At 37.6% G+C, this 17,182-nt stretch overlaps 1 protein-coding gene across 1 annotated transcript in view; it reads right to left on the bottom strand.

Moving 5' to 3' along the window:
- Positions 1-17,182, bottom strand: part of slc7a11.L (solute carrier family 7 member 11 L homeolog) — a 117,615-nt gene that overhangs the window by 93,666 nt on the left and 6,767 nt on the right. Inside the window, exons 2-3 of the mRNA XM_018268696.2 lie at positions 11,158-11,284; positions 7,408-7,523 (exon numbers count right to left, since the gene is read on the bottom strand). Coding sequence (XP_018124185.1) covers positions 7,408-7,523; positions 11,158-11,284 — 243 coding nt within the window. The remainder of the gene's footprint in view (positions 1-7,407; positions 7,524-11,157; positions 11,285-17,182) is intronic.

Here is a 17,182-nt window from a genome sequence, read left to right as displayed (position 1 = left end):
ATTGCAGGCTATCTATCTATCTATCTATCTATCTATCTATCTGTCTGTCTGTCTGTCTGTCTGTCTGTCTGTCTGTCTATCAATCAATCAATTATCTATCTATCTATCTATCTATCTATCAATCAATTATCTATCTATCTATCTATCTATCTATCTATCTATCCATCATCTATCTATCTATCTATCTATCTATCTATCTATCTATCTATCCATCATCTATCTATCTATCTATCTATCTATCTATCTATCTATCATCTCTCTCTCTCTCTCTCTCTCTCTCTATCATCTAGCTATCATAATCTATCTATCTATTTATCATCATATCGCGCGCTCTCTCTCTCTCTCTCTCTCTCTCTCTCTCTCTCTCTCTCTCTCTCTCTCTCTCTCTCTCTCTCTCTCTCTCTATTTATCTATCCAGTGTCGGACTGGCCAACAGGGATACCAGGAAAACTCCTGGTGGACCCTCATGCTGCTAAACATTTGGCATATTTCATGGTCATTCTGTATTTCTATGAGAACATAGAGGCTTAATAGATGGAATAATAGATTATAGTATGTCAAGAAAAGAGACTAGGAAAACAAAGGTTGAGTGAGAAGAGAAATAATAATATAGTACTGAGAGTGGGCCCCTGGTCTAAGGTTTTCTGATGGGCCCCCGGTGTCCCAGTCCAATCTATCTATCTATCTATATATCTATTATCTATCTATCTATGTATCTATCTATCTATCTATCTATCTGTCTATCCATTATCTATCTATCTATCTATCTATCTATCTATCTCTCTCTCTCTCTCTCTCTCTCTCTCTCTCTCTCTCTCTCTCTCTCTCTCTCTCTCTCTCTCTGGTTGCTGGGTATACTTATGATTTTTTGGATAACTTTATTGCTAGGTTCAGGAAACATTTATTTATACTAGTCAGTGGATATACTCAGGATGCTTGTTTTAATCCACTTCACTTTTGGGGGTTCTAAATGTTTAATTCAACGGATTAAAAATTGTTGTTTTTCTTGCTTGAAAACCACTGAATGGACAGGGCTATGATGATGATGACATCATACACTGAACTTTGGTGACATTTTTTAAAATTTCTGTTGTTGATATGTGTATTTATATTCAATGTGTTATTTTCCTGTAGAAGACTCTAATGTTAGCCGAAACATTGAACAATAAATGATTCTTTTATTTTTTATTAAGACCTGAGAGTGCTGAACTATATACTGTATATACACCACAGTCATACCAGATGGCAGAAAGTTCTTTAATTACCAACAATTATTAACAATATGAAGATTAATATGAAGAACTATGAGGTAGCACTGTGACCTTTTTAGAACTGTGATGCTGGGTACATTTACTACTAGGGAACTATGTACATGGAGTATGCATGTTATTCCTATGGATATGTGAGGTTTTATTTAGGTGTTCTTGTTTTCTCTTTTAAGCAAAAGTGCCCCTTAGTGCCTATGTGCCTCCCCTCTCATGCCCCACATGAATACAGAGCTGTCATCAACCTGTACTCATGGGACCTTCCCCAGATCAGAAGCAGAAGCCAGAAATCTGCATAACATCATTTAGGCTGGATGCAAAATGCAAAAGATAAATAAATTAATTATGGAGTGAGTCTGTTTTTTCGTACTTTGCACAATGCGAGTCCTGCAGTCTGTCTTCAGATTGCATGTTAGTGTGTGCATAGTAGATTCTAAGCTGCACTGGAGCAGCTACTAAATGGTAAAAACAGTACTAAAGAAAGGACGATGCTGACCATTATGCAGGTGCACATAGATTTCCACACAATTCTGAAGCATCCATAATTACATGCCAATTTAGGAATCAAGTGATACATCTTAGGCTGATAGCAAAATCATTGTGCCTAAAGTAACGATACAGATGTTTTATTTCTGATATAACCAACAATTCTTCATTTTAACAAGCATAAACATCAGATTTAGTTATACAGTAAATGGGGCGCTTTCTTCTCTGTGTAGCTTGAATATGCTGGTGACCTTTTGAATCTCTTTTTGCCTTTTGCCATTAGAAGGTCTGTTGTAGTTAATGTGGGTTCAATTTCTTATTCCCCTTCTTTTTTCTTTTCTGTTTATATATTTTGCTATTTTGCTGCCAACTCAACACTTTAAGATCAAACTCAAGGGATGTTATAAGGTCAAGGAGCTGCAGATATTTTTTTTCTATCCATTCTGATATGAGATTTAATAACTATAGTTCAAAGACATGTTATTAATAATAAAAAAAAAAAGCAATGCCTTCACATTCTGTTTCAGATTTCAGCAAATCTGTGATTTTGGAAGTTTGAAGTGTCAGGCAAGCAAAATTTATACCATATCGAGCATTTATAAAGACAGGTATGGTCCCTCTTCATTCCTGACTGCTTTTACCGATCCTTATGTTGGTACTTACAAAGAGTCAGAATAATTGCATGTTCTTTTAAACTGCTGCCATGACAATACCCTGAAGGAGTATTAAGGGGTTACAAAAGAAAACAGAACATCAGTGCTTTCCCTGTACGTCTCCGTATGAGGAATTTAAAGCTTGAATTGTGTCATAGATTCATTATGTGATGAGGGACATATTGATGAAATATTTTTATGAAAGAGGAAGTCATGACGCTGCTATCATAGCACCATGTCTCAGAGTCATGTCCTCTCAGTTGCCACAAGGAAGCACTGCTTGGCATCTCCACCCTCCCTGGCATTTCACTTCTCGTTAATTACCACTAGCAGCCTAGGATTATTGCTATCAAATGTGGTCACCCTCCGTCATGAATTTACAAGCAGTAAAGCTATGCCAGAGGAGCCGCTTTCTCACGCTCCTGTGATCTCAGTGACCTTGATGTTTCACAACATCTGCTTCATTCCAATTTTCTCTTTTTTTTTTTTAAGGAGAAGTATGAATAAATTAATTAACCTCTAAAACTCAATCTGGCACTTCAGCCACCGTTTAATTACTAATGCCCCTGTGTTCGTAAAAGGCTTTTTCTTGTAACAGGTGGTCAGTCCGCTAATTTAGATATTTTATTATTTAGAATTGGAAAAAGGAAAATATGTATTGAAAAAGAATTAATTAAGAAAAAAAAAAATCTTGCTGCGTTTATGCATATGATTCTTAAGGGAAATACAATCTAGTTTTCCAATTAATTAATTGTCACTCTCAAATAACATGGAGATAAAATATTCACATCTCTTAATAATATTTATTTAATATGCAGCTCTGTATTCAGGCATAATGCTCTCTGACCCTTTGTTTTAACATGATGACATAATTAGCATTAATGCCATTGCTTGCATGACAACTATCTTGCAAATCCACTAGGGTTATTAATGCAAAGACTCTAGACCTGCAGTTCTTGTGGAGGCAATATTAAACCTAACTAGAGACCACACCATGGTTTGTCATATGAAAGACATAGCTAATTAAGAAGTCATCTGACATAAAAAAAATATCCTGTAATCATTTATAGGAATATGCAGAAGGAGGACTGAGTGCAGTGTGTAATACAATCGAGTTAATTTACTAATATTAGTAGAGATTCCAATAAAGAACGTGCATTTCTCAGAAGTATTACTTCAGTATTTATTTTTTATACACTTCGAGGATTGAAACAGTGGAATGGAATTAAAATGCAGCCATCATTCAAAGAAGTATAGAAAGTGCTGAAATTGGGGAAAGATGCTTTTATAGATGTTACTGGTTGAAATAAGTTTTGAGTGCTGAGTTTGATGACAAATATGTATATGTACACCTGGTATTTACTGTGCTTTTCTGGTTTTCATAGTCAACATATCAGCATAAGCAAACCATACACCTGGCATCTACTGTAAGTTTTTTTTTTTTAATCTGAATGCAAATATATGTTCTGATTTGAAGTCTAATGTTTTAAAAGAAAACATATTCTAGGTGTCTTAGTAAGTATTGTCTTAAGTAATAGGCAAATCTGTCTTGCTCAGACCTGCTTCCATCTGTTTATGGCTCCCATTAAAGCTCTTAAATGCCACTCAGAGGCTAGAGGCAGTAACTACTACTTATACAAACCTGAATATTTAAAGGCAGAATATGCTCTATCTGGCAGTCACATCAAACTACAGAATATAACCTGATTGAGAATCTGTGTAGACTTATTGGATGAATGCTGTATGTAAGTGAATGACTACACTAAGTTGGGGTTTTATATATGATGTTTATTCACAAAAGAATGATAGCATAAATTACAGCTATCAGAAAATTAAAGGGCTACTGCTATACTTTCAATTCTGTATAATGTATTACTATTATGTTTACCTTCCTTATGCCTATTGTCTGCTGGTAGTAGGACACAAGTTTATTTATCCCCTCCCCACAGTCTTACTATAATATAATATACCTTCATTTTTGTTTAATGAATTAAGACTGTATGTTTATTTTCCTTAATGCCTATTGTCTGCTGGTAGTCCCAAAGTCTTACTAAAAACACAGATAATTGAATGAAGAGCACAGGGTTTAGACAAGTTGTAGAGTTAAAGGGAAATTTTCTAAATAATCCATTTATTTTTATAATATCATGCTCAGCAATCTGTCTCTCTCGTTGCTGGCTGAGAGGAGATACTAAAGAGTAACTTGATTTTTTTCTCAGCCAGTGCAGTGTTTTTAATTGATACATTTTATTCATTATATTTACAATGTTTCTTATTTCTGTAGGGGGCTTGTACATAGTGCAGTCTCTATAGAGCAAATTGGTAATTAATGCCTCCATAGTTCATAGAGGAGATAATCTCCTCTTCCTCTGTGAAATTATGACCCTTAGAGCTCCCTAGTGTAGCCACAATATGGCATTGTGTAAGGATATTTAGTTGGAAGCCATGTGGTTCTAAGGGCTTTTGTGTCAGAGACTCTCTGATAAAGGGAAGGTTGTCAAGAGTGGAACTCCAGATAAGATCTAGTAACTGGTCAGCTATTTCCTGTTATAGGTCTCTATAGTTGAGACAGTTTGTGCAGGTCTATTTATCCAAGCAGTTTTGGTCTCCATCAGGGCTGCCATCAGAAATCACGGGGCCCCGCACAACAAAATTTTCTGGGCCCCCCTCGCCACCCTTCCCTTAGTATGAAGGCCACACAAGACACAGGCATTACACAGGCATTAAAACATTAAGTGCCCCCCTACGAGTTAAAAAAATAACTTTGGTGCCCAGGCCCCTCCTACAAGTTTTGGTGTCAGGTGGTGGTTAAAGAAAAAAATCATTTGTGGCCAGGCCCCCACACATTTTAAAAATAAACAATGAGCCAGGGCCCCCACACAAATTAAAAAAAAAAAAATAGCCAGGGCCACCACACTTTTTTTTAAAAAAACAACAATTAGCCAGGGCCCCCACACATCTTCAAAAAAAAAAACTAGCAAAGGGCCCCCACACATTTAAAAAAAAACAATTAGCAAGGGCCCCCACACATTTTAAAAATAAACAATGAGCCAGGGCCCCCACACATTTAAAAAAAAAAAATAGCCAGGGCCACCACACTTTTTTTTAAAAAACAACAATTAGCCAGGGCCCCCACACATCTTTAAAAAAAAAAAACTAGCAAAGGGCCCCCACACATTAAAAAAAAAAAAATTAGCAAGGGCCCCCACACATTTTAAAAATAAACAATGAGCCAGGGCCCCCACACATTTAACAAAAAAAAAAAATAGCCAGGGCCACCACATTTTTTTTAAAAAAACAAGAATTAGCCAGGGCCCCCACACATCTTTAAAAAAAAAAAACTAGCAAAGGGCCCCCACACATTTAAAAAAAACAATTAGCCAGGCCCCCACACATTTAAAAAACAAACAATTAGCAAGGCCCCCACACATTTCAAAAAAACAATTGGTCAGGGCCCCCACACATTTTAAAAAAAAAAAATAGCAAAGGCCCCCCACACATTTAAAAAAAACTATTATCCAGGGCCCCCATACATTTAAAATAAACAAATAAACAATTGGTCAGGGCCCCCACAAGTTAAAAGAAAAAAAAAACTGCACGTACCTTAGCCAGGGAGTTCAGATGCCGGTATCTTCAGTTTCTTGTGCTCTGATTCGCCAGTGAAATGTAAGTCCCGGTAAACCCGCATGGTGATTGGTTAAAGTAGAGGGGAGGTTCAAACTTCTCCCAACCAATCCGCATGTGGCTTTACCGGGACTTACATTTCATGGCGAATCAGAACACAAGAAGCCAGTCATCGGAGCTCTGATGCAGGGGCCCGGCTGTGCAAGTAAATGCAAGTAAGTGCAAGTTAATGCAGCACGGCCGGGCCCCCCTTAACTCCCCAAACCACCAGGGCCCGGGACAACAGTCCCCCCTGTACCCCCCTGATGGCGTCCCTGGTCTCCATATATCAGCAAAACAAAGGGATTTGCTTAAAGTTGAGCTCACCCTAATCCATAGTGTGTTGGCGTGTCTCCTCTCCTGGCAACAGCAATCATGAAATTACACTGGAGTCCACAGCTCCGATCTCGTCTTTTGCGCTCACAGGATGAAATCAACAGAGACCTTCATCCACCTTAATCTGTGACTTTATTTATGCACACATCGTGATATTGTGGCAAACATTGTGCAGACATCTTACATTTTGGCTCCAACAAGGAGTATTAAAGGGACTCGGCTGCCAGTGGCATTGTTGCCAAGAAAGGGAACCAGTGTACAGGCCTTAGGGCCTAGATAGTTCAACCTTGGTTCCACTCTAAGAGGAATTACAAGAAAACTCCTATCTAAGTGTTCTATAAAGGTGAATGCTCTGCTCACAATGCTATTTGTATATAATGATTTGTCAAATATTTGCAACCTAAGTTATATCAGTGATCTCCTTTGTGGATTGTTCTCCATTAAAAAGTTATAAGAACCACTTGGAAAATCTCCTGTACTAAAAGAGTTATCATTTTTATAGTATAGAGGGTCATTGTTCCCCTTTACAAAATACTGTTAAAACCCCCATTTAGAATATACAGTTCAGCTTTGGTCTATGTTACTTATATGATTGAGATTATTGAAGAAAAAAAAAACAACTAAGCTAAATAAGGGTTTGATAAATCTCATTTAGGAAGAAGGCTGTATAATTCAAGCGGCAAACGCATCCACCTAAGGTCACAAGACATATAAGTTTTGAGTTTGCAGCATAAAATACATCTATAGCAGCAGACAGGTTGTGAAATTGGCAGTCCTGGTTTCACAAGAAATTTGTTGTTAGCTTTATCAGATGACAGTGCTGTAATACTTAACAAATTCAAATCCTTAATAATGCAGTCTTCTATAAATGGTAACAAAATTTGATCTCTCAACTCACACATCTTTATATATTGGGAAGCCATTTATTTGATTGGTTGCATTTTCTTTACCTGGTAAAAGCAAGAATAAAAAATGTGTATGTTGTATTCAATTTTGCCACTTACTGATGCCCAAAGCTGTCACTAACTTGATAGCAAGATCTGGTATTTCACATTGTATAAAGAAAGGCTCCAGGATATACCGTCCAAATGCCAGTGATATCACCGCTGTAGCAGCTGGGCTGAAAAGAAAGCGGAAAAAAGACAATCATTCCAATGAAATTAGAATAAAAGTTCTGTTCACTGAAAGTCAAAGATAAGTTTATTAATGCATTTTATTCTGCAATAGCAAAAAGGCTAATAGGGACCTGGGTTTAGTACATATTTGTCATTATGCAGATTATACAAAATGTTTTTTCTTTTTGCTGTTTATGCATATTTATACCAATTTAATTATTAAAACGGAACCAATTTGTACTGGAATGGGACTTTTAAACACCAGCTGTTCGCTACAATAGGATGGTGGTAGTTGTAGATTCAGTTTCATAGTCATAAGTTCTTGATTAGTGCCATAGATATAAAGAATGTTGCACTCGACAGAATGTAAATCTGAAACTGTCCATGTAGGGGAAATGAAATGATGTTGAAACTAATTCTTTGGTGTAAAATTTGCCTTTTGGCTTCAGTAACAGAAGGAAACTGTCAGTAATCTCACATCCCTCAGGAGACAGGGTGAGAAAGGCGAATATATGAATTACTGATGTGTATTAGGGCAATTAGCGAGGACAAGATCAGTCATGCAGTGAGCTCTGTAGACACTCTGCATTTATCCTCTTCTCAGTCTTCTGAGGCTTTGCTTATGCTGCCACACCAGTGTAAAAATAACAGGTTTAGATCTGAGCGAGGTTTGCCTTTGAGGCATCTAAATTGACTTGGCATTGCTAGTTTAAATAAACATTTCAGTGACCCTTAAATTATGTATTGGTATAGAAACTTTATGATGTGTAAAAATCACGTCTCATATCCATCAATGGTAAACCTTTCTATTGTAAACCATTCTTGAAATGATTTTTCTTTAACGGACCACTAACCTCCATGGAGTATTATGTGGCAGTGTATTACTGTAATTATATATGGCTGCTAGTCGCTTTCTCTTGCCCAGAAAACCTATGTTATGAAATCTTAAAGGGGACCAGTCACCCTAAGAAATAAATCCAAATTCAATTTTATGCTGTTAGTCAAGCAAAATAAATGTCACTTAGACTATATAAATAATTTAAAATATTGTTTCCTTCAGTCTTGGAATTCAAAATAACAGCAAGTAGGCAGCAGCCATTTTGTGGACACTGTTATTGAGGCATGCTTTGCATCATGCCAAAATCTAGTTTATGCACCAGACTTGGGCAACCGATGGCCATGGCCATATACATGCTACACAGATGGTAAGGAGGGCGAATTTGGGGAGAGTAGTAATATCTAGGAAGTGCAGAATGGAAAGAGAAAGTATTTGCCTACCACGCCTCTAAGGAATAGAGGAGGGGCGGTTAATATACTGTATGATTGACAGCTACGTTTTTTAAACAACTTTATAACAGGAATGGGTGATTTATTTTAAAAAATAATTTGGGTCTTATTTAATTTAAAAATTTAGATTTTGTTTCTGGGTGACAGGTTCCTTTTAACCCATACACATGTGCTGTACCTTCCAAAATGGTGGAGGGACTGGGGTACAAAAATGACTTTATGGGCCTGCTGTTTATATGAAATAAGTTCATCCAACCTATGGCCTGCAGCTGTTGTGAGTATAATAGATGTGGCTAGTGTACAACTGTAGAGCAGGGCAAGATTGCAACAGTGACACTTTGCCTTGCCTCCAGTTTAAAAGCATAATTTAGCAGGTAGCTACAGGTAGAGCAGCACTGAATAAAGTGTTAAAGTTTCTATTTTGCCATTCTGTATTTTTGCACATTTTTATCCACCTTCATGCCTTTGAAATCAACATATCGGGTTATTTGCAGTCATCCACATTGATGAATGAAACTACAGGTGTCAACAGGACTGCATTCAGTGTTGACAAAGAGAATTCTAGCCCTGTACCCCTGGTAAAATAAATTATTAGACTGTGTAATAACTAATAACGTTAATATTTACATCAGGAATAGTTGTGAGTCTCTTGCTAGTATTCAACAACAGCTCATCCAACCAAAGACGTTTAGGCTAAGTTTGTGATGGTAGTGTACAACAATCTTGAGGTTTACATGTTGGGCCAATCAAACACTAGTGAGAACATTAAAAAGAAGTCTGTGGGCAAAAGATTATCGACTCTTGCCTGAAATGGCTGGTGAAGCACTCCTGTTACATTGGGAAGCAGGAGGAGATAAGTAGAAGCTTTATGGCACAGAAGGGCATACATTATAATAAAACATTTCCTTGGTTGAACCCCTTGTTGCGTTTGGGGGGGTATATAATGTCTATGACTAAAGAGTCACACATCATTCATACAAGTATCAATGTTATAAGTTATATGAATAAATAAAAAACAAAATAATGGGACTCATAGATAACAAATTGGCACTGTTGGTTCTGACCCAAGATTTGAAAGAATTGCAACTGCCTTGCCTTGTTGTGTAACTCCCATGGTCATTAATGTGCTACTTGACTGCAGGCACTAGATGCCTAATGAGTATACAGTGGCACAATCCTGGACCCAATGTAAGTTTATTTATCCATTAATCATATTTTCATTCCAAGGATTCCATTTTAAGATGGATTATTATTTTGGCATGAACTAGTAGAACAATCTGCAAGTTTCTTATTAAAACTTGGCTGACATTAGCACAAGAAAAATTATCAAGTGCGGGTAGTTTGTTAGTCTTCTGTGATTTGCAGAGCAGTGAGTTTGTTTACTCGGAACTGCCAGGTCTTCCTGTAATTAAACAGCCATTTAGAAAGTTTGCTGCATGTTTGTAAGTCACTTTATTAGGGCGGTGATGCAAATTAAGCTATTTCTTACAACTTGGAAGAAGAGTGTAATTAGAATGTGATAAAATAATTACAAATAAAACTGTTGAAATTCTTGCAAAATACATTATGGTCAAATATTTAAAAAGAGGGAAACTGCAACCTGTCTGTTATAAAGGATCTAGATGTACACAAGGCAGTAAATAAAGCCCAACATAGGCTAAAAAAACACAACTATTTGTCTGATTTGGTCATCCAGGCAGCCAGTGAGGATAAGATCAAGATAGGGGTAATCTTTTCAGACCTGTATATGGACCTTATTTCACTGATCAGATTTGATTCTGCAACTGTCAGTGAGCAAACTGATTATCAACTAGATCTTCCAGGTCCACATTAGATAAGGTAAGGGCGAGTGTCATCCCAAAAGTTGTGATTCTCATATGAGTTTTAGAGGAAGTTGAAATAATCATCTTATATTGAATATCAAGCGACAATTGTGCATCTTGTCGCACTACAGAGGGATTTTTTTTGTTAAACACGTGGCCTTATATTTAAAAGGATTTTGCAATTACAGTTATGGGACCTATCATCCAGAATGCTCGGGACCTGGGGTTTTCCGGATAAGGGGTAATTTGACCTTAAGTCTGCAAAATCATTAAATAAAACCAATAGGTTTGTTTTGCCTCCAATATGGATTAAGTAAATCTTAGTTTGGATCAAGTATAAGGTACTGCTTTAATACTAAAGATAAAATGGAAATCATTTATAAAAATGTCAATTATTTGATTAAAATTTAGTCTATGGGAGATGGCCTTCTTGTAATTCAGAGCTTTCTGGATAACATATCCCACACCTGAACACATTTCCATTACGTTTGCTTAGACAAAATGTTAAATCAAACTCCTAGTTACTCACCGTATAACCAAGAGCTCTACCCATACTCTTATGAATGCAGGTAATGGGCCAAAAGCTTCCAAAATATATGTATAATGGCCCCCAGATTTTTTGATACAAGTTCCAAGCTCTGCATAGCAGAGAGCACCTGTTAACAGAGAAAGAAAATATATTTTGTATGTGCTAGACAATCAATAAAAAGCAAACCTACCTGTGGCTCATATTACACAGAGAGATCAAAGTGATGCTGTTCTTAAACACTCTACTATGAACAAGAAATGCTCTACCTTTAACTATAGGTGGCAAGATGGCAGATTAACATTCAGGAGGTAATCTATGATGTTCCTGTAGACTAGATTTTGACTGCTTGCTCAAGCAACTAAACCTCTGATCATATAATGGAGTGTGCAGCCCAACAGTATACAAGAAGCATTGATCTCTCAGTAGGTTTCAGGCAAAATGTGTGTTTCATAGAGAAGATACAGCCATTCAGCAGACAGGGTATCATTACTAGCAGCTTATGCTCTATTAAGTGACCATTAAGAGAGTTGTAAGAACCACAACTCCACATAACATGTCTATCTGAGAAACTACAGGGCAATTATTATGATGCCAATAAACAGGAGATTAAGGTTACACTTTGGCAGGAGTAAGAGCACAAGCTAATTATTATTTATATTGCCAAAGCGGAAGGAGCTGCCTCATAATATTGACGATATCCACTGGGTATCTATACCATTTGTAATCACATTTTCTTTTTACATTTTGTAGTAAGGATATGTGCTCAGAAGCTGGAAGACTAGATGTTAGCTATGACATTCAGCCACACATTAGTATAAGAAGGAGCCTTTTACATTTAATGATTATGTTCAGTAATTTGCTATGCAGCATTTAAAGGTAAAACAGAAAATGTTTTCAGCATAGTCAGTTAGACAAAAACTTAATCTATAAAGGCTGTAGTGACTGGATGTGTAACATAAAAGCCAGAACACTACTTCCTGCTTTGCTGCTCTTTTGGTTTCCACTGATTGGTTACCAGGCAGTTACCAATCAGTAAATTGAGAGGGGGGGGACATGGGTCATAACTGTTTGCTTCTGAATCTGACCTGCATGCTAAGGATCAATTGCAAACTCACTGAACAGTTATGTCCCATGTGGCCCCTCTTAAAGTCACTGACTAACTCAGGGTTACAGAGTAGCGATGGGCTATTTTGACCCGTTTCGCCAAAAAATGTGCAAATTTCCTGCGAAATTCGCAAAACGGCAAAAAATACGAATTTTGACATTGGCGTCAATTTGTGGGCATCAAAATCAACACAGATGACCATTCAACTGCAATCGACAATTTCACGCTTATTAAAGTCACTAGGCATTCATTTAATTGTCATCGGCATCAGAATTGTCGCCAGCGTCGGAATTGTCGCCGGCGTCAAAAAAACTTTTGCATTGTCAAATTTTACATTTTCTGCATCGTCCTGAATTTCAGAATATCTGAAAGATGCGTAGAATTTAAATAACCGTAAAAGAGCATAAACATTGTTGAGTTGTGTTTCCTAACATATCTTAAAATGACTGTGCAAATGCCAATAAGGCACTACATTAAAAGTAACATTTTCCAAAGATTAGTTAAAGACCTCAGTACCTGAACATATTAATTTAGATTAAAAATAATGCTTGAATAAAGCCTTGCACTCTTTTCTTATAAGTAGTGTAGGGTTGCTGTAGGATTCCAGTTGTCTATTTCGGCACATAAAATACACATCTATCCAGAGGTACAAAGCCTTTTTATTTATGCCGCTGGTACTGTATATTTAAAGAGCAAAGTTTCACTGACTTAAGGATTTTAGGACTATTAAATATGCGTGATTAACAAAATTTAAAAGTATGTGATAACAACTATGGTGTATTTTTTTATGGTGTATTTTTGGTGGGTTAGATTTAAAAACAGTGACCTGCAGCTTACTCTGCAGAGTGTTAAACCTCTGATCTATATGAGCAGACAGCTAATGTCCTGAGTCATTGCTTTAGTGACTTTGTATTTTCAGGTAGACATGACTTGTTCAACTGTTGCTAATCTGGACGTTGGGGCTCAGATTTAATTATCAGCCTGTCTATAAAATTCTCAACTCTGAACTCACTCACTGCCCATTATAGGCCAAGCTTGTTTGTTCCTTGATGGTCATATTCCTGCTACTGCTGTTTCCTGGTCCTGTCCCATGTATTGACTCCCTGGTTTTGACTGTGGTTTGTTCCCGACTTTTGTCTTTCGATTTTATGTTTCTTATCTGGTTTCCGACCCAACCTGTCTGACTATGTCCATCTCTGTCCTTACAGCTCCTTCCCTGCAGTATAAACTTGGTTCCATTGCTTGCCCCTGTGGGAGTCACTGGATTTACATGTGGTAAGTCCTGGTGGCACCCGAGTAACTGAGGGCCAGTCCCAAAACCAAAAGTGTCTTTTATAGACAGAAAACTATGCTTAGGTTGGGATCCAGATACTCCCCTGGGGTTGGGTCAGCCATTTGTGCATGGCCGGATTTCCTTGTATCGTGCCCCTAGGCCAACTGGTCCTAGAGCCGGCCACCTTTGGGGCTCACCGCCCACCGCAAGAAAGAGCGTGCATAGGCATGCATGCGCCAGATCGCTGGGGACCTGTGGTGGCATGCCGCCTCTGAAATTTTGCCCCTATAAGCCCGGGCCTTTGTGGCCTCGCACAAATCAGGGCCTGCGTTTGTGTTTGAAGTGACAAATATCATTGTTTGTGGCCTGCTGGTTAAGTAAATATATGACATGTTTCCAATGTAGATTTTGACTCTTTCCACATATAAATCAAACGGGGGACTTTGGGAATTCACTCAGATAGCAGCTTTAGTAATAACTTCTCAAATTAAAAAAGGCAGTGACTTCCAGGGCAACATTAAATAGACATCTGTCTGTTTTATTCACAACAGAATTCTCAAGGGATACAATAATTTGTAGCAGTGCATAACTAAAAAAAGCAACAAACAAATGGTTTGTATTTAAACCAACCTGGTTCACTGTCAGACTTGTTACAGGTCTTGCAGAAAAATCCTAGCTCCCACTTAGGGCAGTTAGTCTATATATATCTGAGTTCTTATAGAGCATTCTGGGAGATATGTACCTTCCCCCTAGAGTTTTCCCAGACAATATGCCACAGGGACCCATAAACCATCAACATGTGAACCTGATGGATTGCTATTTCATGTCTCCCTATGTTCTGTCAAATCATGTCCAATACAGGTATGGGACCTGTTATCCAGAATGCTCGGGATCTGGGGGGCTTGGATAATTGATCTTCACATAATTTGGATCGTTATACCTTAAGACTACTAGGAAATCATAAATAAACAAAATAGACTGGTTTTGCTTCCAATAAGGATTAATTAAATCTTAGTTTGGAACTAGTACAAATTACTTTTATAATATTATAGAGGAAAAGGGAATCATTTTTAAAAATGGGGATTATTTGTATGAAATGGAGTCTATCAGAGATGGCCTTTCCATAATTCAGAACTTTCTGCATAATGGGTTTCCAGATAATGGATCCCATACCTGTATAACATTCATCTTATTTAATACTCACACACTGCTCTTTATGTAACAATCCCATTTACAGGTTTTAGAAAGGAGTTAGAATTATATATCCTTTAAAAATGTAAAAATCTGTTTTCTGATCAACTAAACATCACACATTGTTTGCAAGTGTAAAAATAATTTCGGATCATATCCCATTAGGAAAATGGAGGATAGCTGTTGGAGGCATTGGCAGAAACAATCATGAAAAAAAATATGTTTCCTTATGTGATGAGAATAGAAATACCAAGCAAGCTAGTTATTTATACTCTGCTGCCCCAAATTATTATCTCCTTTATACATATACTGTCACAAGTACGTTTCAAATGGTTTGATGTTGATGTAGATTTACTTATGCGTGCATTCCATTAGGGAAACCATTGCAGATATTACATTTAGTTACAAATAAGAGTCAATTATTTTGTACTAAAAGCAATAAAAGAAGAATAAATGATAGCGTTACATTATTTGCTACATTAGAATCCTTCCCTCTGAGATTAGTAATGAGATGGCAGTAATTAAAGCCCTTTATAAAAAATAAAAACAATGAGTTGCCTACAGCATTTCATCTTTATTACCAGACAAATGAAGACTGTAAAGAAGGTGTAGTATTTCAGTCATAAGCATAAATCCATTTCCAAAATGCTTTATTGTTTCTGATCTTCATAAATAAATGCAATTCATTAGAAATGTTAAATAAGGCAGCCCGTTTGCTAATTAACAACCACCATGAAGGATGGGACCAGACAGGAGACATTGAAGCACTGTGCTAAAGGACTCTAAAAGTGCCCAGCTGTGTCCTGCTAGCTATGCCTCAGAAAGACTGGTTTCTGTGAGTTTAAATAATCCCTAGGGAATGCTGTAAACTGTGTTTCCTGAGAAATTCTGAATAACTTGCCTTGACTTTCCCCTTTGCTAAACTGTACCTTGATATTATCAGGACGGAAAGTCATCATGCCCACGTAGTAAAAACTTCAAATAAAACAGATATTGGACAACAAACAGAACATTCAGTGGGCCTTATTTACTAACATTGGTGCAAAATGTTACCAGTACAGTTGCCCATAGTTACCGTTCGGATCTTCTTTTTAATGTTTTTAACTGGTAGCAGACAAAAACAAATTATTCATTTGTTACTATGGACAACTATTCTTTTGCAACATGTTGCCAATAAAAAGCACTAAGCACATCAGCTAGTGGTAATGGGGCCTAGAAAATAACCGTAATGTCTAGCCTGGTGTCTTTATTTTATAAGTTACTGCATATACTTGAGTATAAGCCAAGTTTTTCAGCACCCAAAATGTGCTGAAAAACTCTACCTCGGCTTATACTCGAGTCAGTATAAGCTGATCGACGCGAATGGCTGCGTTTCAGGAGAACAAGTGCTCCTGCGTGCGCTCTCTCAACGAAGACGTATGCAGTACAGAAAGCATTTTAGGACATCTTCAGCAGAACACACGCTCCTGCGTAAAGATGAACCACCCCTTTAACCTATCCCTCTAACCCAGCTAAAGCAAACGCTTGTGCCCACATCCTGGCGGCAGTCCGCTTTTGGATTGTTTTTCCACGGCTTCAGGTAGCACCGATGTCTCCCAGCTTGTGTGTGAGACATGGGCGGTGTCCGTGTGTTTATTGTGGATATAGAGTCTGAGCGGGGAGTGTAGTCAGTTCTGGGGATGGATGGGACAGGGGAGGGCCGAGGAATCCCTTAGCACTTCCCTGGATCGCTTCTCCACCTGGCTGCATGCTGTGTGTGTGGTGGGATTTGATCTAGAGCTGGAACAGGCCATGGAGGTGAGTGTGTGCGGAGTAGAACTTGCTGCAACTTTCCTGTCACGTCTGGTCTGGCCACACAACTATGTTCAATCTCATTCTCCCCAGCCCTCCTTCAGCTCCAGCCCCCACTCTGCTCAGTTCACTGGCTTGTATTTCACTGGCATCTGCACACAGTCGGGATCAGGAGCGTGTGTTCTGCTGAAGATGTCCTAAAATGCATTTCTCTCCCTAGGCTTATACTCGAGTCAATACGTTTTCCCAGTTTTTGTAGGTAAAATTAGGTACCTCGGCTTATACTCGCGTTGGCTGATACTCAAGTATATACTGTAAATGTAAAAAAAAAAAGCACAGTAAAAAAAAGTTTAATTTAAAAAAAAAACACAGTAAACGATTATATGTGTAGAGAATTATTAATTGGTGCCTTTTGAAAACCCTGTGTTACTCCATTGCAATGTCTCTTCAAATGTGATAATATTAAAAGTGTGTGGTTAAGCCCTTTGGTGGTCATGGGTTATCTGCAAAGTAATGTAACTGTTATGGGTGTTAGTACAGTGTTTGTGTTGTAATGTAAATACAACTTTGTATACAATTTGGACTGTTTACAACGGTTTATTTGCAAAAGCATTGTTGGCAATTAACACCAAAGCAAACTTAGAATGTGTTTGCTTGCCTTTTTG

Source organism: Xenopus laevis, chromosome 1L (assembly GCF_017654675.1).
Source record: "Xenopus laevis strain J_2021 chromosome 1L, Xenopus_laevis_v10.1, whole genome shotgun sequence".
In the NCBI taxonomy this organism is placed as follows: domain Eukaryota; kingdom Metazoa; phylum Chordata; class Amphibia; order Anura; family Pipidae; genus Xenopus; species Xenopus laevis.
The sequence above is the reverse complement of the archived record's forward strand: the minus strand, read 5'-3'. Positions and strand labels throughout refer to the sequence as shown.